This window comes from Astatotilapia calliptera, chromosome 18 (genome assembly GCF_964374335.1).
Source record: "Astatotilapia calliptera chromosome 18, fAstCal68.1, whole genome shotgun sequence".
In the NCBI taxonomy this organism is placed as follows: Eukaryota; Metazoa; Chordata; class Actinopteri; order Cichliformes; family Cichlidae; genus Astatotilapia; species Astatotilapia calliptera.
The window spans coordinates 1173092-1197485 of NC_137439.1; the positions used below are offsets into that span (position 1 = coordinate 1173092).

At 40.2% G+C, this 24394-nt stretch overlaps 1 protein-coding gene across 1 annotated transcript; it reads left to right on the forward strand.

Annotated features, from left to right (window-relative positions):
- Nucleotides 1-3405: 3405 nt before the first annotated feature.
- On the forward strand, nucleotides 3406-23896 carry LOC145421938 (T cell receptor alpha chain MC.7.G5-like). The gene is made up of 6 exons (XM_080292933.1): nucleotides 3406-3708; nucleotides 3830-4200; nucleotides 19690-19696; nucleotides 21843-22124; nucleotides 22401-22427; nucleotides 23043-23896. The coding sequence occupies exons 1-6, from the start codon at nucleotides 3666-3668 to the stop codon at nucleotides 23150-23152; spliced, it is 840 nt and encodes a 279-aa protein (XP_080149059.1). The 5' UTR covers nucleotides 3406-3665; the 3' UTR covers nucleotides 23153-23896.
- The last annotated feature ends 498 nt before the right edge of the window (nucleotides 23897-24394 follow it).

Here is a 24394-nt window from a genome sequence, read left to right on the forward strand (position 1 = left end):
ACTCCTGAATCATAAACATGATCATCCATCATCAATGTTCACTTCAGTGAGTAAGACACACATTCACACAGTATTTTAAAGTGAAAACAAATTGCAACGATTTAATCTTAATAACTACAGAACACAGAAAACACTCAATGCTTGACAATAGCCCAACGCCCAGTGGCAGGTTCATGCCACAGCAGCCAGAAAGCATGAATCCAGCTGTGCCAGTCAGTCTTTATTTACTAAGTACAAGACGAAATCCAAAAGTATGAAACACAAAGGAAAAAAAACACTGGAGGTTTCTGAGTTTGTGCTGAAAGCTGTAACATGTGTTGAGGTTTGGTTTTGGTGTTTGTAACATGCAGAGATATGAGAGGAGGAAGAGGCTGAAGGAGGAGCAACACTGTCACAGAGCAGAAAAGGACTCCCACTGTCAGATACATTCAATATGTGAAGCATACAGAACAGATAGTGTGTGGAAGATGCTGTCACTGCATTACTGGCTCATGTTTCCTTTGTTTGTGATCACACTAACAGGTCGGTTAAAGCAGGAAGAAGAAATGTCTTTAAAGGATCTGTTTGCTAGAAATCACTGGAACAGGCGCTCACAGTTTAACATCGTCTTTAACAACATTTATCTCTTCCTTTAGGTGTCAGCTGTGATCAACTCACTGCAGTCAAGGATGAAGAGTCCACTGTAGAAGGAAACACTCTCACTCTGTCCTACACTTATTCCCAAGATGCAGATCTCAATGATAATTTCTTCTGGTATCGACAATATCCAGGGAAACCGCCAGAGTTCCTGATCCACATATCAGGGATGAATATTTCAAGAAAGTCAGAGTTTCTAAAATCAGCTGCAAGATTCTCCACAAAACTGTCTGGAAAAAACCGTCTGAACCTTCAGATCTCCTCTGCTGCAGTGTCTGACTCTGCTGTGTACTACTGTGCTGTGAGGCCCACAGTGACAGGAAACAGCAAAACTCTGTACTAGAGGTCTGCGCGGGAATGTTTTTTTAGTCCCGCTCCCGCCCGCTCCCGCAAGGTTTTGTACCGCACCCGACCGCTCCCGCTGTATATTCAGTCTTTGTTCACCCGCTGCCCGCTTAGAATAATTTTCTACCCGACCCGACCGTTCCCGCTAAATTTAGATCTGGTTTCCAAAATCTCACATTTAAATGGGGTACCACCAAAAAATAGAGATAACAGATAAAACTGCAGGTTGTGCAATGATTGTATTTATTTTTCTTAAACAAGATGCATTTATCTGTCAACATGCAACATTTATCTTTTAACATGGAAAACGTGTTGCAAAAATAAAATAAATAAAAACGAATACAGCATTGTGGCCTACTGCAAAAAGCACTGATCCATTCGCTCAGTGCGTGTAACAGGCGTGAGCACTGGCTGTACCAGTGCTCAATTAGAATGAGGAAATCACAGATATGCTGTTCCGAAAAAATGTCGGGCACGCTATATTTTCAGACCGCCCGCTCCCGTTCAAATTACACCAGAGTTACCGACCGCTACCGCATTTTATTTGGAAATTTATTCCCGCGCCGCAAGAAATCTGGTCGGGTCCCGCGGCTCCCGCGGGACAGCCGCGGGAATGCAGACCTCTACTCTGTACAAAAACCTTTGGAGCAAAGACAACAGAATACTCCACAACATCCACTAGAGGGAGCCACACACTGTTAAACTGCTCTGGATTGTGAGGAAACATAAGAGTCTTTGTAGTTTGAATGAAATTGAAAAATGTTTGAAGGATAAAACAACAGTAAGTCTTTAACATAATCAGTTCTTGTGGCCTCAGCAACAATGTTCTCACCTCGTCCTCTGGTATAATGCATGAACATCAGCCTCTGGTTTAATGTCAGGAGCAGCAGCACCGACACTGCAAAGCAGAGCCCTGAAGGAGCGAAGCAGCAGAGTCCTTACAAACCCACAGTAACACCCACACACACAGACAGCGACTCAGTTTGCACCTCATTTCTGTCACACTGAAGCCCTGCAGACACCTGAAGGCAGCAGGACACATGTTGATGAATGTGTGGACAGAGCGCTCTGACATGACGCATGAACCCCTCTGTGGTTCGCCTCATTAAACCCCTGCAGATGACGCCAGGCTGCTTCAAAGCCCGTCTGCACAAAGAGCAGCAGCTCATCTGTACACAAAGCAAACACACCTGCTGAAGCTCACAGTCTCAGTTATTCTATTTATTTTAATATTTTCTTTAGTCCGTGCTGCACTGCTACACCTGATGTGGGTTCCCCACCTGTAGAGCTGCCAACTGTCCCGTTTAGTGACCTGCAACGTCACATACAGTGCATATTTACACTGTGGTCCTGGGTTGCTGTCTCAGTGTTTTGAGTTTATTGTTATTATTTTCTAGTTTCTTCTGTTTCGAATTAGTTCTTAGGGTTTGAGTCTTTAGTGTTTCTGTCGTCCCTACCTGTGTCCTCTCCGGTGTCCTGTTCGTGTCTCTGAGATTATGTTTGTAAAACAGTCTGTGCATTTCCTGTTTTGCTTTGTTCAGCTGTGCTCCCCTCCTGTGTGTCACTCCCTCATTGCCTTGTGTGTATTTATAGTGTGTCTGCCTCTGTTTGTCGTCGCTCCGTCTGTGTGTTTGGTCCTCGCATCTCTCTGCTCTCCTTTCCCTGCATGGCTTCATGTTTTCAGCTTTGTTTATTAGTGTTCCCAGTTTAGGCTTTAGTTGCTCCCTGCTCCTTATTTCCTGTTTTTGTACTTTACTTTCATTACAAATAAACACTCACTCGCACCCAAGCCAGTGCCTGCATTGTGGATCCTTTTCTCATTACACCACACGACTGCAGCCCCAGCTGTGACAAACACTAAGCTCAGCTGGTTGCGTGTTGTGCGTCTGTCCCTTATTTATAAGGGGAGGTTGTGGCTCACGTGGTAGAGCAGATCAGCTACTAGTTCGATATCCTTGGGCAAGATACTAACCCCAAATTGCCCTCCCATGCATCCATTGGAGTGTCAGTGTTTATTAGTTTGCACTTGAGTTTAGAAGTGCTTGTATGAGTGGGTGTGAATGAGGCGTGTTGTTTGAGAAAAGCGCTGTATAAGAATCAGTCCATATTTGATGGTTAACCCACCTGCCAAATCTCACTTTATCCCCAGGATAGAATCAGCCACATGTGGCAGCTGGTTTAGTAACTCTGAGTCCTGGTGCTGCTACAGTCGACTGCTTTAACTTTTATGGTTTACTTTTGTTCTTTTCACTTATTGTTTCACTGCAGCTCCTCTGTTCTTTCTTTGCTCTGTGTTAAAGAAAAATACAGCTTCATAAATCCAAATCATTTAAACCGTGATCAAAGCTTTTCAAGTCTCACTTTAAGCATGAGAAGCATTAAGCAGCTCAGTGATGGAGAACATTTGGCTCGTTGTCCTTGCACACAGTGCAAAGTGCTCCATCCTCCCTCCTCACAGTGATTCAAATGCTGCTAACAGTCTGTGAACCAGGAGGAAGAGGAAGTGAGAGAAGTGAGACTCAAAGAGGAGACAGAGGGCGACATCATCCAGTAGGCGGGGCTCTCCTTCTGCACTGTGTTCAACCATTGTGTCAATAATAAGTGCTGCTGTGAAGAGAACAATTCTCAGACTGAATGTTGAACATCAGCTAGTTTCTCCTGTTGATTTAAACCTTGTTGTACAGATGGAACATTGGCTGTGGATTATTCTTGCTGCTCTTTTCTTTGGTGAGATACAAACATCAACATGTTTCCTCTGCTTAAATAAATGTGTGAGTCTGATTAATGGTGAGTTTTTAATCATGTTTATTGATCCATCTCTTCCTCTGCATGTTCTGTTCTTCCTCAGAGTGTAAAGGAGAAGACAAAGTGATCCAGGAACAAGGAGATGTCATTGCTGCTGAAGGAGACACAGTTACACTTGACTGCAAATACGAAACAACTTCTGCATATGCGACATATTTGTTCTGGTACAAACAAGAAATAAACAACTTTCCAAAGTATGTTTTAAGACGTGACACTACAGGAACAGAAGATAATGATCAGGAGTTTCCAAAAGACAGATTTGATGCTAAAATCAACAAAGCAGAAAAGTCAGCTCCTCTGAAGATCCAGAAGCTTCAGCTGTCTGACTCTGCTGTGTACTACTGCACTGTGAGGCCCACAGTGACAGGAAACAGCAAAACTCTGCACAAAAACCTTTGGAGCAAAGACAACAGAATACTCCACAACATCCACTAGAGGGAGCCACACACTGTTAAACCTCTGCAGTTTGTTAGGAGACAGTGTAGATTTTTCATCACGAGATACGGCTGTGTTAAATAACACAAGGTTTACACCTGCCCACTGGTAATTTGTAGCCCGTGTGTGGAACATCCACCTCAGTGGGCTCAAAATTAAAACAGTTTTATCTCGGAAACAAATGTTCAGCTGCTCCCATCACAAACCATCAGTTTAATGTGTTGCTGCTTGATCTGTGTTTCAGCAGAGGAGGAAAGAGCCTCAGATAAAATACAATTCTTCTCCTAAATGCAACTTTACATTCCAGCTGTAAATGATGGATGACTTTAAAGATCATTTTCAGTAATAATCATTCATTGTGCCAGCTCACATTGTGGTACTTTATGGTGGGTTTTATGAGTTGGTGTGGAGAAGCTGCTCTCACCTGCTCCCTGATTGAGAAGTGATCCCACAGTCGTTCCACGTGTCTGAGGTTTCATGCCTTTCCTCAGACTGTGGACCTTTTGCTTGTTAGCTAATGTGTAATACATGAAAGTTCACTTTCATCTCCGTCACCTGACATCCAGAGACCTACCAAAAGTTTGATCTTTGCTATGACAGTGGAAGTTATTGTTCTAAAAACCGTTGCAGAGACGTTGGAGAAAAGCTTTCCTGCACGTCTGAACTGTTTCGTTCATTTAAAGTGAGTCCAAACCTGTTAAACCTGCTTTCAGAAACCGCAGCTGCTGTGTCGTCACTCAACTGCCACTAGAGGTCACTGTGTATCTGAAGTTTGACTAACTTGCTCCCGGAGGCTTAACTGAGGTCAGAGGTCACATTTTCATCCATCTTTGTTCAAGAGGAGTGAGGAGCTTCCAGAGGGAGGAGATCCAGCAGGGACAGTTTGGTGCAGAAGTCCAGGAGAAACAATCTGACATGATGCATGTTTGCATTTGAAAGCAGACGTCTCTGCTTGTTCCTAATGTTTGAACACTTTCAGCCATTTTGGGTTTTTTGTGTGAGATCACAGGTTTAGTGTGGAGAGTGATTTCCAACCAAGTGTGTTAACCTAATGTTAGATTGTCATTGATTATTATAGATCTAATTATTAAGTACACAAGTATGTTTTATTCACAATATAGCAGTGAGGACAGTACAAGGTACACTTCTATACATGAACATATAGTTTCACTTTCAGTAAACTATATTCAAATCATTATGGCTGTAATGTTTTCATGTTTCAGGTAAAACAGGACATAATATTTTGTCAAAGTAGATGTTTTTCTCCTAAACACAGTTTTTAAAAATTCTAATAAAAAATCTCCCTGCTCTCTGAAAGATGAATTAAGGATTAATCATCTATTTATAAGGAGATCTGCAGTTTATGATTCAGTGTCAACACTTTCTGTGAGGGAAGTTAAAATATGACTGACTATGACTGTTTTAGGACCAGATATTCATGTGTGATATTAGATATTCACTGAGGTTCAGCAAAATCACCAGAATAAGGAGCCGTGTGATGCACTTATTTAAACTCTTCACAAAAACTCATCTTCACAATTAAAGAATGTAGGTAATAGAAACAATGAGAAATAAAAACTACAATCGTCACAGTTTTCATACTCATCTTTTTTCAGAGTCACTGTGGGGCCTCACTCGTGCATAAATGATGAACATTATTCGAGTCGGACCATATTTAGGGTAAAGAAACAATAACGAGCAACTAACACGTTTCCTTGTGTTTTTGTTCTGGTTGATTTTAGACTCAAGATGCAAAGATTATGTAATGATTTTTGGTCTTATTTGGAGAATTCTTATAAGTAGTAAGAGACTCATCGGCGATTAGTTGTCATATCCAGTTAATCCCACCAGGTGTCACCATACTAATAGTTATTAGTGAGAGGTTTGAACTAATAAGCAGAACAATACATTTCTATGTAAGTGTATATCCATTACATTTTCTTTGATCTATAAAACACACAACACTCACACACACACGTCAGTCTATTCACACCTACAGGCCAGTGGACACTCTTTCAATGATGAGGATGTAACATCCTGGACAGGGAGGAACGTCTGTTATGTGTAAACACAAATCTTGAGTTCATCCCTTGAATTAAGAACCTTTCTAGTGTTTCACTGAGTCGTGTGGCATCTTTAAGAGGTCTAACAAACAAAGAGCAATTCTCTGAAAATGGTCAGGCCCGAGGACGAGACTGAAAACAAGTGAAAAAGCTGCCGATGTCCAGGGGAAAACTTGAAATTACAACTTTCAGCTCCACTGTTCAGAGCTGTGGAAAAAAAGACTAAAACTGAAGACTAACAGTTTACTTTCACACAAAGTCTGTTGTTAAAATAAATTCAAAAGAAATTTGTGGGACATAAAACATAACATAAATTAATCACAGGAGGTCACTCACCTGATGTCCAAGTTAAGTAAGCTCATTTCTGCCACTCAGGAGCAAGACCTGGGGATACTTAAACGTCTGCACTCTTGGCAGCAACTCTTCGCTGACCTAGAGTGGGCACCCCATCCATTTCCACCTGAGAACCATTGCCCTTCAGACGTCCTCCTTGTTTTGCTTTTTTGTCATGGGACATAAGGGTTGATTAGAAGCCTTTGTTCACTGCTTTGGGCACTGCTTAGCTCTAAGGAAAATAAAATATTCACTCAGTCGATGACTTTAATTTTTCTTAACTAAGTCACTAACATCAAGGATACCTATTAAATGTATCTGTGACTTTGATGAAGTTGAAGGTTGTATAAACATATAAGAAATAAATAATTACTATTTATTGCTTATACGTTTACTTCTGAAATAATTTCCACCGCAGCACGGTGGCACGGTGGTTAGCACTGTTGCCGCACAGAAGGTCATGAGTTCAATTCCACCATCAGGCCAGGGTCTTTCTGTGTGGAGTTTGCGTGTTCTCCCCGTGTTTGCGTGGGTTCCCTCCGGGTACTCCGGCTTCCTCCCACCATCCAAAGACATGCAGTTTGTGGGGATAGGTTAATTGATTAATCCAAATTACCTAACTGTGTGTTAGCCCTGTGACAGACTGGCGACCTGTCCAGGGTGTAACCCGCCTCTCTAGGGTTTCTCTCCCCTGTGTGTCATGTAGGTGTTTAGCTCATTGCTTTGGCAATAATGTGTCTTTGATATCTTATGTGAATGCTTCACTGTTTTTATGCATTTAAACCTTTTTTCACAGGTGTTCCCAGAGTAAAGTTTCACACATGTGAGTGTTAAAATGAATAATCAAATCATCAATCAATGAAACTTTTCCAATTTTTTGCAAGAATGCTGCTTCACACTAATCTTAAATCGTTGAGATCTGATGTTTTGATGCTTTGATACATGTATATTTCTTGTCACTGGTGTGGTATGGAGTTTGCTTTTACAGATTTTCTCTGAGATCTTTCCAGGGGTATGGTTTCTTAGTTGTTCATCCATATGATAAAATCACCAGTTTTCACACATTTTTGGGCTTCGAAGAATCTTTGATGTGTGTCATTTGATGTGCATTTTTTTTTTTTTTTACAGATTTTACAGATTTTATATTAGTGGAGGTTATTGTAGCTGGCCCTGAAATTCTTGGAAAGATGTTGTCTAGCCAGATTATTACTCTGGAATGAATTACCCTGGCCTCCAGTAACACTGTGAGCAATCTTGGAGTTGTTCTTGAGTAGGATATGTCCATCAATGTGCATATTAAACAAATGTGTAAGACTGCTTTCTCCGTTTGTGCAACATCTCCAAAATTAGAAATATCCTGTCCCAGAGTGACGCTGAAAAACTAGTTCATGTGTTGTGCCCTAAAACCAGGGAATTAGTGAAGGGAGATGAATGAAGACACTGACACGTAGGTCTTGTTTTCAGTCATCTGCATAAAGTATCAGTTTCAAAAGTTTGTTTGTTTGTTTGTTAATTTATTTTGATTATGTAAAAATATACAAAGTTCATTTAATTCAATTCAATTCAATTCAATTCAATTCAATTCAATTCAATTCAATTCAATAAAACTTTATTGATCCTGAAGGCTTTAGCAAAGAAAATAAGAGAAAAAAATGGTATACAAACCCCCCCAATACATTTCAACATTGCTTCACTTGTTCTGATTCAGTTACATATTGAAAAAGAGTTTGAAGGACACGCATATTTAATCCCACCCCTTCACCATAAGTTATCAGTCAGTATTTCATCAGCTTCCTTACTGATATAATCTGCAGTAATATTAACAAACATATTTCTGATATAATATATACAGCACACCATAAAACTTCCTAAACAGAAATATTCGCTGAATTTCATCAATTTCCTTTCATTATAACTCATGAACATCACATCTGTTTAACTCTTTGAGCTGCTTTATGTTTGGACGTTGCTTCGGCTCCAAACTCAAACTGTTCCACAGCTTCGCTCCACTCACAGAAATAAAAAGGCTTTTTCAAAATCCCTTAAATTATAACTTCCTTGTATGCCGACACGTTTTTAGACAGTTTAATAGGATTGTGTGGTCAACACTACCAAATGCTGCACTCAGGTCTAGAAGAATTAAAACGGTACTTTTTCCAGAGTCAGCGGCTAAAAGCACATCATTGAACACCTTCAGTAGAGACTCTGCTGTGGAAGGCTCTGAAACCAGACTGATATTTATCCAGAATATTATGTGTGTCCAAGAATGAGGATAATTGGTGGAGGACAACTTTCTCGAGAACCTTAGACAAAAATGGTAGCTTAGAGATTGGTCTAAAATTGCCAAGAACTGACGGGTCCAAACCAGGTTTTTTTTTTTAGAAGCAGCTGGACAACAGCTTGTTTAAACGAATAAAGAACAGCTCCATTTGAGATGCTTTACAATAGCGCATCTCTGAGAAATGGTGTAGGTAACACATCCAAGGGGCAAGAAGTTGGTTTCATGTGCATTATTATATCAGTAAGATGGGATAATGAGACTGGTTTAAATTCGGAGAAAAAGAAAGAACATGTAGGTGTTTTCGAAGGGTCTTGGGATGGGAGTGGGATATGTGCTCTGATATTATCAATTTTTTCAGTAAAAAACTTTTGAAAATCCTCAGAAGTGTGTGAGGCAGTCTCAGATGGCTGAAGTGGTGGGATGCAGGACAGAGTTGATTGTGTTGAATAGAACTTTAGGATTACCAGAATTCTTAGTAATAACCTTGGAGAAATAAGTTGCTCTTTCTACCTTGATGGCGCGCTGATAGTTAATAAAACAATCTCTAAACACTTGGTAAGAGATGTGGAGCTTGTCTTTCTTCCATTTTCGTTCTGCTTTCCTGCATTCCTTCCTGACGGCACGAGTTGCAAATCTGTACAGCCATTGATTACATTTTTACTTTTTTCTTGATAGATTTCATAAATAGATAATGTACAGGGATGTTATACATTCCTGTACATTATCAATCACTGTTGTCATCTTATCCACCACATTAAATCTCAATGATTTGTCCACATACACGGCCATTCCTCCTCCACCTTTGTTTTGCAGAGTTATAAATGTGAATTCATAACCCTCCAGTTCAAAGTCTGTTCCTTTTTCCACATTAATCCAAGTTTCAGATAAGTCATTGACACTGAATGGATGTGAAAACTGGTTAAAACATTCTTTGATATGATTAAATATAGCCTATAGGCTTCTACATTTAAAGTGGATAATTACTAATCTCAGTTTTATTCCTCTGATTGTACTCTTCATTTGTAGCAGCAGTCGTCTTTGATACTTTAATTGTTGTCTGAAACTGTTTCATATTCCAAGTCCTGTGTATTGTGATTCACGTGGGCAAATATTTTCTGTTCCATTTGATCCTATTCTGCAGCTGTCTGACTGATGTAGTTGTTTCTTCCAGATATAGCTGAGTTCTTCCTTTCATTGTGTGTCAGAAGTGAGAGTGTGGCTGTTTGTTACCTTGTTTGTAGTCCAGATCATGTTGCTCACTGATATTTTTTGAGATCCGCCATGTTTTTAATGGTCAAACATGCATCCCATGTTTTCTCTGCCTGGATAGAATCAATTTGAAGACCACAGTTACCTTTCTTTTCCGTTTTAACTGATAAGACTACTTTGGACAGTGCATTACATGAACTGTAACCTAAAATAACTACATCTCCTTAACTCACGTGCCTCCCCTCTTCTGTGGAACCAGCTTCCAGATTGGATTCAGGAGACAGACACTATCTCTACTTTTAAGATTAGGCTTCAAACTTTCCTTTTTGCTAAAGCATATAGTTAGGGCTGGACCAGGTGACCCTGAATCCTCCCTTAGTTATACTGCAATAGATGTAGGCTGCCGGGGATTCCCATGATGCACTGAGTGTTTCTTCTTCACTCACTATGTTTTTGTACACCTGTATATGTGCACATGCCTTTAAATATTTTCTCACCGGTGTTGCAGGGGTAAAGTCTCTCCGTGTGAGTCCTCATATGAAGTGTAAAATCACCACTTTGAAAAATGTTCTCCACTTTTTTGGCATGGATATTGCTTTGAATCTGTGAGTCATTTGATTGGACATTGTGTTGTTTGTATACATTTTAACTTTATTCATGTTGTTGCACAGCCAAGCCTTCCTACCTGTGATTTCCTAATATTGACAATGAACTGATTCTTTTCCCAAAAGTCTAGCAAGAATGCATCTTCTAGGCTCTTACAGCCTTCCTCAAAGGTTCAGAGGTATGGTTTCAGGGTTCAGGGATAATTCATATACTGTTTATAAATATTACAAATATATTGTTGAAAAAATAATGAAACAACAGGAAAAATAAATCAGCTCAGAAAACAAAAAGAAAAAATTAAACACAGAGCATAACTAAAAGCAAAATTTGTCATGAAACGCAGAAGGAAGAGAACCGAAACACATGAAACAGGTAAGTGCAAAAACTTTTATTTCAGCAAAGTCTAAGAAAACAATCCAAAGACAACTACATTGAGATTCTTCAAATGAAGCCAACAAAACACACACACAGGATCAAATATGAGAAAGTCACATAGAAGGGAGACAAACAGCCACTCTGACAAGGAACAATTGGAAACTAAGACTATAAATAATACCTAATTCTGCTAGAACAGGATCTTGGATCTCCCAGATTTGGAGCAGAGCCTATGTTATGAAATCTGGCAGCTCGTGTCAGTAAAGTTAGCATCCACACTGGCTCAAATGTCTGTGTACATTTTATACAGATACACGAAACAACAACAAAAACAAAGGCGTTCACAGAGATGCATGTAGGCTTTCAGAACCATGGACAGAGCTCTTTGTGTGGCAGTGCTATTACTTGATTGTGAAATGAAATGAGAGAGCAAGAAACATATCCACACAACATTAATTCAGTTCAGTTAAATTTTATTTATATAGCACCAAATCACATTAAAACACAATAATACAGAGAAACTCAACAATTGAGCAAACACTTTGGCAACAGTGGGAAGGAAAAAGTCCCTTTAACATTAGGAGGATTTTGAGCATCACACAATGAATTAGCTGCATTTTGATGATAAAGTTATATGCATTAATTTCTACACTTTTTAGCATTTTATGGAAATATTTCTATTTTTATAAAAGAAAACATGACAGTTTAACACAATGAAAATAGTCAAAAAGCTACAAAAAGAAAACATTTGTGTTAATCTGAGTGCAAACATGTCAAATGTTTGAATTCACTTTAAAATAACTTTTTTTGACTGATGTTCAGTTGCATCAGATAAAAATCCTCCTTTCTTCAAACAAGCCACACAGGCTGATAAGAAGAAACCTCAACCCACGTTCAGCTGCTTGTGCGACTCTCCCATAGAGAAACAGTTCAACAGTTTTTGTACGAGTGTTTTTCACCGTGTGGACGTACCACAGTGACTGAAGTCAGTGTGACACCTTTACAAAAACTCCCAACAAGCTTTTCTTTATATCTGAGCATGGTTCCTGAGATCACATGAGTTATGTGTGAAGTTTCTAACCTCAGCTTTTATGTTGTAGATATCTCCTGATGCTAAACGAGACTTTCCCTCGTTTGAGTCGTGACTTGCTGGCTGCTAATGAAACCTGCTGCTTAACTGCAAAACACTGGTGTGGTCACTCCAGTAAAAGATAAAAAACAGAGATAGTAAATGTAACTCTATGCAAAAAGGAAGAACAATATTAAAAATAAGGCCCTTATTGTGCAATATTCTACATTAAATCTTACAGATCAAATAATATTGTGCACAGTATAAACAGATTTATCGGTCTCCTGAGGTGAAACTGAGATTTAGCATAAAAAAAGAATTCAGAAGATGACAGCGATGTGATCCTGTGGATAGCAGCTGGTACTTCAGTGAAGAAGGTCAGGAGGCTCTTTGTTATTCCTATGATGCTCAGCCTGTTCAGAACACACCACTTAAATATAATTACAATAGTAATTTTGCTCAGCATGGCAGTAAAACCTCTGAAGCCCCTTTTTTAGACTGATGCTCAGCTCCATCAGATAAGAGCATCTGCTGTCTTCAAACAAGCCACAGAGAAGAAACCTCAAGCCGTGTTCAGCTGCTTCTGCACGTCTGCCATAGAGAAACAGTTCAACAGTTTTTGTACGAGTGTTTTTCACCGTGGATACGGGGCACAGTGACTGAAGTCAGCCTGACACCCTTACAAAAACCCATCCACAGCTTTTCCAGGTCTGAACGCTGCTCATGCAGAGCAGAAGAATAAAGTCCACAGGAAGGCCTCTGTTCAGTCAGCAGGTTCATACATATTTTGTTTGTTTTTAGGTTCTTTAGAGACTTTTTTAACCATCAAAATAAAAACTTTATTAAAAAAGACTTTAAAAGAAGCTCATGGAACAGCAAGTTTCATCCTTCAAACAAACCTTACATGTTTTTTCATGTTTAAGTCTTTGCTAATATGTTTGTTGTTAGATTGTTCAGACCAGTTTCTTACTTCCACTTTTTGTTTTTAATTGTAAATGATGTCAAACAGCTTGAATCTACTGGATTGATTTTTAAACGTTTGCATTGTCTGATTTGTGGTTTGATGTATAAACTTTACCTCGAGAGGAACTTAGCACTAAGATTGACTAAATAGAGATGAAGTTCAGAAACGTCAATTTTTACTCCAAACAAAAAATGTGGAGGTGAATCCAGGGAGGTAGGGGGGGGGGTTCTTGCAGGTCTGAGGGAAAGAAATCCACTAGAGACTGGAGACCAGTGTTAAATCCAAAGTGCTGTAATGGTGAGTGAGAACAGAAGGTGTGTAGGGATTTACTTTGAAAGGAACAGGATGCTGGTTGAAATCCAGGTAAGTTTTAGCATTGCAGGTTTGACATGGCAGGTGGAGAAGTTGAGGGAGGTGACTGAGGTTGGTTTGATGTGTCACCCAAAGTATACCAGCAAAATGCACAAACGACCAAACAATAATACAGGACAATAACATCAGTTTGTATTAAATGCAGTTAAAGCTTAGTTTTGATGTATTACTATATCATGACCCCAGGGACTGGTGTCCACATTTACTTTATGTCTGTTATATTGATTGGCCTTATCAGTTCACATTTCCTTGTATTTATTTTGTGTATATTATTTATATAATGTACTAATTTTGCTCTACTTGTACAATGACAGTAAAGATATTCCCGTCTTGTATGTGTGGGTCTTAAACAGCACAGTGAGGTCCGTGTATATTTGGACACAAGATCTGTTTATTTGCATGTTCACTGAAACATATTGTAGTTATAATTACATATTGGACATGGACTTAATGTAAGTAAGTCCACTTCTCTAACTACTCCTTGACGGTCACCTCAGCAGCTCACCTTCCTGCTCCAACCGCTCCTTCCTTTGTGGTAACACAGATCAGTGGACCTCCCTGACTTCCTCTCCAGCTTTTCCTCTGAAAGGCAGAAAGTAAGCACCGTGGCTCAAGCCTTTTATTATTTCTCTGTGCAATCTTCTGGAAAAGATTATTCCTAACTGGTCTCTGCCCTCTACCCTGCACCTCCTCTGTGCGGCTCCCAGTCAGTCCTGCCAATGCAACATACAAACTTCTATTAACTTTGTTAATAAAAGACTTTTAAGCACAACCATTCCCCGTCTCCCTGTTTGGGTTTTGCTCTTGACTTGGTTTTACCACCAGTTCATGACAGCTAAGTCTCTTTTCTGCTGCTGGAACTGCAGCTGCAAGAACACAACAAGAAATCCTGTTCAGTCGATCCATTTCACTTTGATCTCCAAACAAACTGAAGTGATTCCCGCATCTCCTCTAAGGCTGTGGGACAGTAAGCTTGAATATTGAAGGTCAGACGTGCAGGCATCGCATTAGAAACAGCAGCACTGAGAGCACACGCTCCCTCAGTTACAAAAGAATTAACTAGAATTAAAAAGCTTATTTTACCGCTATGTGCACTAAATGACCAGAATGCAGATTCTCTGCAGCAGATTGTCTTATTTGCAACAGTGTTACATTTTATTATATTTTAAATGTTCTTTACAGATTTCAACTTTTATTTATATTCTATCATCATCATCATCATCATCATCTGTATTTCATTTTATTAGGCAGCACTCATAGGGATCATTTTAGGAGTCAAATGAACTACAACATGATCTTGCACATTGACAGCTGATGACCTCTGTTGTGATATCTGTTATGTCTGAGTGTAGTTTTAGTTTTGTGGAGCCAATGAATCCAAAGAAAACCTGTGTTGAACTTCATTTAACTGTCGATCGAAGACGCTGAAGATATCTACCTATTTGGAACCATGGTAACAGGGTTCTTGCTGATCGGAGCTGGCTTGGCCCTGACTTATCGAAGAATTAAGAAAGTGGAACCGGCTGTTCAAACCCCCACAAGGCTGCCCGCTGGGATTGAAACGATGGGACGAGGCGTGAGCTCTCAAAATGGGCTCATTGAGTGTTATTCTGAGTGTTCACGGCAGCTCAAAGCTGAGATTTCTAATAACACTCAGAATAACACTCAGAATAACACTCAGAATAACACTCAGAATAACACCTCTGAGCGAAAGTTGGATCACATCTTGGAGAAGCTCTCGGCGGTCGTGAGTTCTCAGAATCAGCTCTTTGAGCACAAGAATGACAACATCACAGAGCATAAGTTTGATAACATCATGGAGAAGCTCGCTGCTCTCCAACGGGAGATTGAGAGAACTTTGAAATTCTCATGAGTTGTTCGCACTAAAGAAAAAACCACCATCATCATGCAGCTCTCCCTTTGGCGCCAGCTGTGGTCTCAAGGCTGGAGCTGAACAAAACACCCTGATAACAACTGTGTGATGACTGTTCTTCCCATTCCATGCAAGGCCACCTGGGTTGGCTGGAAGACTGTTTACTTAGCCTGGCAGGGCGAAGGACACTGTCTCAGCTGAACTATAGACACGCACACACATTTCACTGCAGGGCAACCTGCACGTGGCGAATAAAGCCCTGATTGATTGATTGATTGATTGATTGATTGATTGATTGATTGATTTGTAGTGTAGCTCTCTGTGCTAATTTGTAGATCTCTAATTTAGTAAGCCATTGTCGCAGCTTCGAGATTTCCTATCATGATGCAAAATAACTGATAGATAAGAGATTTTCACCTCACTGACTGCAGGGAGCTTTGGCTGGTTTAACATCTGAGGTTTGCACTAAAAAACAAGTTCAGTATCCTTCAAACATCAGAACACAAAGGAAACTGTAACTGATAAAACAGAAAAATCTAAGCCCACTGAGGTGATTCAGCTGTCTGACTAGATGCTTCCTCAGTGCTCAGTGAGTGTTCACTGCTCCAGCCTGGTCCTGCAGTGTCCGCCCACTCTGGCTGGAGCCCGGAGTCCACACCTGCCTGGTCCACCTGTTCTTCATTGCTGGCAATCAGTAGGAGGAGCATTTAAGATCAGCATGTCCACCAACTCTCCTCCAGTCCATTAACTACCTTATGGTTTTTGTTGTGTTCAAATTTTTCAGACCGAACTTCAGGAGAAAGTTCTGTCTTTGAAAAAGATTTAATTTGCTTTGGCAGTTGAAATGAGAAGTTTACAGAGAGCCGTGGACCTCTGTGTGAACCAGCAGCCTGCTTTATAAGAAGGATAACCCTCAACGGGTTGTACAACTTTGTAGTGAGACAAAAACAAAGATTACTAGGCTATCTTGCTCCCACACGGAAGAGGCAGCCTTGCTGTCTTCCTGCAGGTCCTCCCCGTCCATGTCTGACCTCGTCTGGTATTCATTTCAATTCAGTTCAATTCAATTTTATTTATACAGCGCCAAATCACAACAGCAGTCGCCTCAAGGCGCTTTCTATTGTACAGTAGATACAGAGAAAAACCCAACAATCATATGACCCCCTATGAGCAGCACTTTGGCGACAGTGGGAAGGAAAAACTCCCTTTTAACAGGAAGAAACCTCCAGCAGAACCAGGCTCAGGGAGGGGCGGGGCCATCTGCTGCGACTGGTTGGGGTGAGAGAAGGAAGACAGGATAAAGACATGCTGTGGAAGAGGGACAGAGATTAATAACAGATATGATTCAATGCAGAGAGGTCTGTTAATACATAGTGAGTGAGAAAGGTGACTGGAAAGGAAAAACCCAATGCATCATGGGAATCCCCGGCAGCCTACATCTATTGCAGCATAACTAAGGGAGGATTCAGGGTCACCTGGTCCAGCCCTAACTATATGCTTTAGCAAAAAGGAAAGTTTGAAGCCTAATCTTGAAAGTAGAGATAGTGTCTGTCTCCCGAATCCAAACTGGAAGCTGGTTCCACAGAAGAGGGGCCTGAAAACTGAAGGCTCTGCCTCCCATTCTACTTTTAAATACTCTAGGAACAACAAGTAGGCCTGCAGAGCGAGAGCGGAGCGCTCTAATAGGGTGATATGGTACTACAAGGTCATTAAGATAAGATGGGGCCTGATTATTTAAGACCTTGTATGTGAGGAGCAGGATTTTGAATTCAATTCTGGATTTAACAGGAAGCCAAAACAGGAGAAATCTGCTCTCTCTTTCTAGTCCCTGTCAGGACTCTTGCTGCAGCATTTTGGATCAGCTGAAGGCTTTTCAGGGAGTTTTTTGGACATCCTGATAATAATGAATTACAGTCGTCCAGCCTGGAAGTAATAAATGCATGAACTAGTTTTTCAGCGTCACTCTGAGACAGGATATTTCTAACTTTAGAGATGTTTCACAAATGGAAGAAAGCAGTCTTACATATTTGTTTAATATGTGCGTTGAAGGACATGTCCTGGTCAAAAATGACTCCAAGGTTCCTCACAGTGTTACTGGAGGCCAAGGTAATGCCATCCAGAGGAAGAATCTGCTTAGATACCATATTTCTAAGATTTTCAGGGCCGAGTACAATAACCTCAGTTTGATCTGAATTAAGAAGCAGAAAGTTAGCGGCCATCCAGGTCTTTATGTCTTTAAGACATTCCTGCAGTTTAACTAATTGGTGTGTATTATCTGGCTTCATGGACAGATAGAGCTGGGTGTCATCGGCATAACAGTGAAAATGTATGCTATGTCTTCTAATGATGCTGCCTAAGGGAAGTATAATGTCTGGTATCTCCTCCTCCTCTGTCACAGAAAAGCACAATGTTATTATCCATTGTTCTACTGATTCTAAGTTCTGGTTCAGGACATCTTGTACGGACGCTCTAACCCAGAGACTTATTCTAACCATCTTCTGTGTGTGTGTGTTACGAACAACCCTCTGCAATACAGTTCCTACAATATCAGTTCGGACAGTCACGCCGAACGACGCTTTCGACCTTCAAAAGACGGATCGCCAACTCATTGAGCACATTTGCAGTGTGTATATAAACATAAATAAAACAGTTTTATTTATACTAACAAAACAAAGGTTTTCAATCCTAACATCATCACCAGGCCAAGAAGAAATTCTCTGCATGTTTTTGATTGAAACTAACTTGTATCTCTTCTCATGCTGAGTTACTCGCCTCCTTGGCTGCTGGAATACTGGAAACAGCTTGGAAGTTGCTTTCTCCTGATTCCCTCCCCTCACGTCTACTCACCTGCAGATTCAAGTTAGCCCCTCACCTCACCTGTGTTACTGAGATTTCTGATTTTCTCCCCTCCGATCATCAACTCTTCTCTCCTCTGTTGCAGTGTCTTTTCCTCGGAGACTCGTTGTCCCTTGTGCAGCAGAAACAGAGATCCTTCACACTACATCACATCACCATAACTTGTAAATGCATAATAAACTAGTGAAAACCAAACTTGCCTCTGCACTGTCTTTGGGTCCACGCTCTCTCTCCACCTGGCTTTAGCACTATGTTGCACAAAGATGATCCTTGAATTGATCAACTGGATTTTTCACAAGAACTGGTCTGCTATTGGTCAAAAAGAATGAATGGGTGCAATGACAAACTCTAACTTAAACTAAAGGTAACTACAAGAAAATCAAACTGAAGCAAAGGAAAACCAAGATGGCCACCTTCTATAAACTCCAAAGCAGGTGATACAATTTGTTTTAATAGTTGAGGAAGTCGGCGAGCAACGGCAGGTCCAACAAACAGCATCTCGACAAATATCATAAACTGTTTGTGTGCATGTCTGCTAGCTAAAGAGAGAACTGCGGTTTTTCTTAGCAAAGATAAATATAACCTAGTGTTTGCCGAATTCATTCTCAGGGATTTCAAACAAAATAAGAGGAAACTGGAAGAAGATGATGGACGGTTCAGCAGCCTTGTGCCACACACACACTGTGTTGTTGCCCTTCCAGTATTTCCCATCCATCCATACCTGTGCTCATCTATCAGCCTGCACAGGATAGACCTGCCTCGCACTCCTTGTACTACAAATAATCCATTTTTAGCACATTTACCAGCGTTTTTGTTTCTCCTGGTGTTTAATCTTTAATTTTGTTCATCTTTTTCCATGTTCTGTATTTTCCTGCTCTTTCTGATTTCCTTGATGACTTTTCTGTGTATCACCTGTACCTGGACGGCCTCTCATGTCCTTCATTTAGCTCCTCTTCCTCAGTGTGCTTCAAGTTTCCTTAAAATCCCTCCTCTCCCTACGCAGCACTTTGCAAGTGAAGATATTTGTTAAATCAAATACAGTGAAGTGCAATAAGGTCGTGAAAGGTATTTGAAACTTTGATTTATGTGTTTGCAGCATTTATTTCCTAACATGCAGAAATGAAGTAAAGCCGTCAGTAAAAGACAGTCACAGAGAAACAGTCACAGTGAGTTTTTGTTCATGTGGCAGCGACTCCCATCTGCTTCCTCCTGCTGCTGTGACAGGTTTTTGTACGAGGGTTTTTCACTGTGTTGGGGTGGTCCACAGTGATTGAACATCCACACAGAGCTGAACAAAAACCCTGCAGCTTCATCTGAACCGTCTTTAAAACATGGAATCGGCCAAAGTTCAGAAAAACATCAAGAAACAAAACATCTGCTTCAGGTGAGTCTTCGGCAGCTCGAATTCTACATGGAAATGAATATTTCTTCACTTTTCTGACCCTCACGCCTCTGCTCTATGTGCAGGTAGACGGTTTTATATTTGTACTTTAACCTGATGAAAACTTACAAATGACTTTCTGATTGTTCCTCTGGTGTAACAGCTCGGTGTCTGTCCTGTGGAAGTGGATTTTTGAACGTGTTTGAGCTGCTCTGAGGACTTCTGACAGCCGAGAGGTTTTTGTACGGGGCTGTAACACTGTGATGCACTAACATTTGGAAATCCGATCCGTCTCACCGTCACCCCTAAAGGTAAGAAAAATCCCTTTTTCTTGGCTGATACAGTGAGAAATAATTTCCTTTCAAAGGTCTGTTTAGTCCAAAACAGAGTTTTTATGTTTTAAAGCTTGAACTTGATGGATCAGTAGTGGAGCGATGTGACGACGAGCTGCTGTGAGACAGAGCTGCTCTGCCTGACACAGGATGTCCTGAAAATGCCTTAAATCCTGTTTTCTGTTCATTCAAAGTGTGAAAGTGTCCAAAATAGAGTCAAGTCAGCTGCAACATGTAGCTGGTGTGTTGTAACTCTGCAAATAATGACAGAGCAAAGCCAAAAGTAAAACAAAGGAGAATAATCAGCAGTAAAAAAGAAAAAAAAGCTGAACATTAGCTACAGAAACATGTCAACGAACCAACAAACTGTCAGATTTAAAAATCTGAAATTCTGTTTTTAAAATCGAGTTTTGAAAATATAAAATCAAACAAAGTCGGCCTGAATTCTCTGAAACGTCTTTGTTTTGATGAGTCTGCTGAAAATATTATTGAGTACAAATAGTAAAGATATATTTAATGTCTGTTCAAACAAACAACAAAACAAAATGTAACAGAAAGCTGCTGATAAGGACTGTAAAGCACAAAAAAGGCAGAAGAGTTATAAATGCGTACAGTTTTAGTGACGTAAATAAAAGAAAATGCATCATGTTCATGAAGCTGCTTTTGCAAATTGGCACAGAGAAAAGAAAATCCTGGATAAATAAATAAATACTACACAGGACAGAAGTTCAGGTTTTGGCAGTTGAACACTTGACTCTTCAACATGAGCTCACAGTGACTTTCTGATTGTTACTGTCTGAACTGAAAATTAAGGTAAAAGCTGTGAGAAAAGTTCAGTTGTCGTCAAAAACATCAAATTAAAGCACTGAAGGTTCGGCACAGATAATACCTGTTTTTATATCCAAGCTTTCAAGGAAACACTCACATGTGATTATGTCATAAATTATGTGTAAAGCATAAAAAAGCAGAACTGAACAGTTTGGCCGAACGTACGTCGGCAAGTGATGATATATAGTGTGGACGCTGCATTAAACAAAGATAAGTGCATCTGAAAATAAAGTTTATACAACAGAAATAAAGAAGTTTAATATTTACTCAAACATTCAACCTCTGATTTTTATTTATTGGCTGTTTGGACCAAAATCATTTTATTTTATTTTTGTCGGACTGAAATTTGACTCTCAGGTCAAAGAACTCATCGTTAGTTATGTGAAATACAAACGAACATGATGGCTGGGTGTTATTGGCTCAATGTCACGGTGTCTGTGTCAAACTCTTAAATCCTAAAATAAAATGATTAAAGTGTTCGGAGCGGAGCGAGCAGCGTCTCAGTTCACTGTCGGCTTCCTCTCAGTTTGACTGTTAGTTTGTGTCCACAGGAGCTTCGTGTCAAACAGTCGGCTCATAAAAAACACACAAACTTAATAACTAATGTCAGAGCAGGCGACTAAACTGCTGATCTGCAGCCTGCTGTACGTACAAAGAACAACTAAAACTATTTTGTTATCCTTGAAGTTTAATGTACAAATTTTATACAACATGAATTTGGGGAAAGACTTTTGTGTGTCTTCTCCATCGCACAGTCTTTACTAACATTTAGACACCCTGGACACGAGCGCACTGTTCTTAGCTGCAAACTGCAACACAAACCCACAACAATCAATAAAGTAACAGAACTGAAATATCGATCACAGCACTTCTAAATGTAGAATCAAGGATTCAGGGTCACCTGAGTCATCATGTTTGGAGTTATAGTGTTTCATAAGATTTCATTTAGAAATGTCAGATAAATGAACCTGTTTTAAAGCTGAAACATTAACGTTTGTTTTGTGGACACTGAAACTTGGTTATTTTCTACTTTATAACTTTGTCTGTGTGGTTTTGGTTTGTCCTGCTTTGCTGTGTAGATCGACCTAAAACGACGCCGTCCCTTCACGTTCTGAGCCCTCTGGCACCTTCTGCTTATCCACCGCTGCCCGCTGATGCTCTGGGCCCAGAGGTCTGTCTGGCCACTGATTTTTATCCAAAGGAAGGAGAAATGATTATGAATGTCAGGGGGGGCCCAGTCAGCGTGAACATCAGCAACGCCGTTCTGTCCACAAAGACTAAAAGCTACTACTTTGTTGGATTCAGCAACGAGACCATCCACTCCTGCGAGCTGTTAGGAGTCTCCACCAATAACGAAGCTGGTATGAAAACAAACTCACTGAAACAATAAGTAACGTCAGTGTGAGACTCATAAACCTTAAACTTCAGCTGTGTTTGTTTCAGACACTTTTAATCTTTTATTTTTAACACAAACATGCAAACATGGTCATTAATAAAAAAAAGATCAATAAAATGATTTCATGTCATAGACGGTTGAGACTTTGTTTGACATTTGAAATTTAAATGCTTCTTATATTATTTCGGGTAACAGTTCATCGAGCGTGTTTGTGATTAATGCACTTCATATTTCCACACAGATGACGCCTGCAGCAGCGTCTACCCAGGTGAGCGTGCAAACACACCTGCACACGTTCAGCTCCTTCACAGTCACATGAAGGAGATCGTCATCACTAACAGCATCACTGCTGTCGGGAAGATTTAGAATTCATTCACACAATGAAAGATTATTGTGTAACCTCAAATATTATATATAATATATAATGTCAGTCACACAAACACAAAACATGCAGTTCATATCAGAGAGCAGCAGAAAAACATCTGTTTGCTTTTTACTCAAAGTTTCATTTCCAAAAAAACAAACAACAACAAAAAAACAAAAGAAAAGAGAATAAAAGTAAAAAAGAACTAAAGTGTAAATATGATAAAACATCAGTTCAGCCTCGGTCTCATGTGTGAGTGCTGATGCATCCGTGCAGAGAACAACACACTGATGTGTTCACGTTAACAAACAACATGCAGGAACATAAATATAAAGAGTTGTGTTTATTAATTAAACTGCAGTCGTGAAAATGAATTTCTTCTGTGTCCTTTGTCTCTGTGTCGATCTGTGGTGACGATCGACACAGGAAACCTTTTTCATCTCTTTTACCTTCCTGCTGAAGTCGTGTTGGTGTCAAAGATTCAGTCCGAGCTAACGTGTCTGTCTCTCTTCTGTGCAGAAAAAGCAAAGCTCAACTTCTACCTGCTGGTGATGAACGGAGTCAGAGTGCTGTTCACCAAGACTTTGGCCTTCAACACCATCCTGACCATCAGAGGTCTGCTGGTCTGAGTCCATCAGCAGGTCGGCGACATCAGATCAGAGCTTCAGCTTCAGTTTCTTTCTCCTGTTTTTGATAAAAGCACAAACGTTCAGGAAGTCTCCTGTAAATTCACACTTATAGCACAAACATTTTTGGGTCTGATTTTAGGATCGTTTGCCTTCATATAAGAGCAACGTTTCAAATTCCAACAAAATCTAAAAGTAAACACAGAAATTTGAACCCAAAAGGAAAAACATGGAAACTCCTGAAACACATTTTTATCATTTTGTTGTAAATACATGCAAAAAACATTAAACCAGAAACATAAAATCTGTTAAATGTTTCAAATTATTTATACAAAATACAGCAAAGACTTGACGTCAGCGTGCAGCGTGGCTGTGCTGAGCTCGCTGACGTCGCCATCTGGAGCTAAACTTTCCTTTAAACATTAGTTTGAAAGAACAAAGACTAATTAATGAACTGATTCAACATGAAAGGCCCTGATGGTCTCAACAAGAAGAACCATGTCGTGTGTTAAATCTGCTGATGTGTGAAAGTGTGAGGCGAGCTGTGCTGGCAGCTTCGTCTTCACTCTGCTTCGTCCTGCTGTAAATACAACCTGTCAGCTGTTTGTACAAACATTACGTTTAGTTTTACTTCCTGTCGTTTGTAACAACATCGTTTGTATCTGACTTTTGTCTGTACGTTTTACTCTCCGCTCTCACTGAAACGTCGTTTGCTTCTAATACAAAATAAACTTGCTTGTGTTTGAATCGTCTCTTCCATTTCTGATACTGATTGAAACTTGGGCAGCATCATCAGTCACTGCAGGTCTTTGGTGGCTGCACCCTCACAGAGCATGTGAGCTGCCACAGGGTTAAATAAAGGATTGCTCTTTGATTAAAAGCTTCCCTCCAATCGGATCATTTACAGTTTAAGTTTGCTCACAGGTGAAGTCTCCGTCTTGTTGGACCTGTGACGTCGTCATCAGTTGACCCCGTATGCCTCATCGTGCTTCACTGAGTCTTCCTGCTTTCAGTTGAAACCACAGTTCAACTGAAAGCTGAACAGTCAGACGTGAAGCTGCAGATAAAATCAGACAGAAACCAACAAGAAGCTCAGTTTCACATCGACAGGAAGCTGTGAGCAGCTCGTTTCCTCGCACGCTTTGTGCAACACTTTCACAGCGAGTTACGCGTTACAGCATCACACTGATCATTGAAGGGAAAACATGCAATTCTCTTGTTTTATTGTTAATTAACTTTGAATTT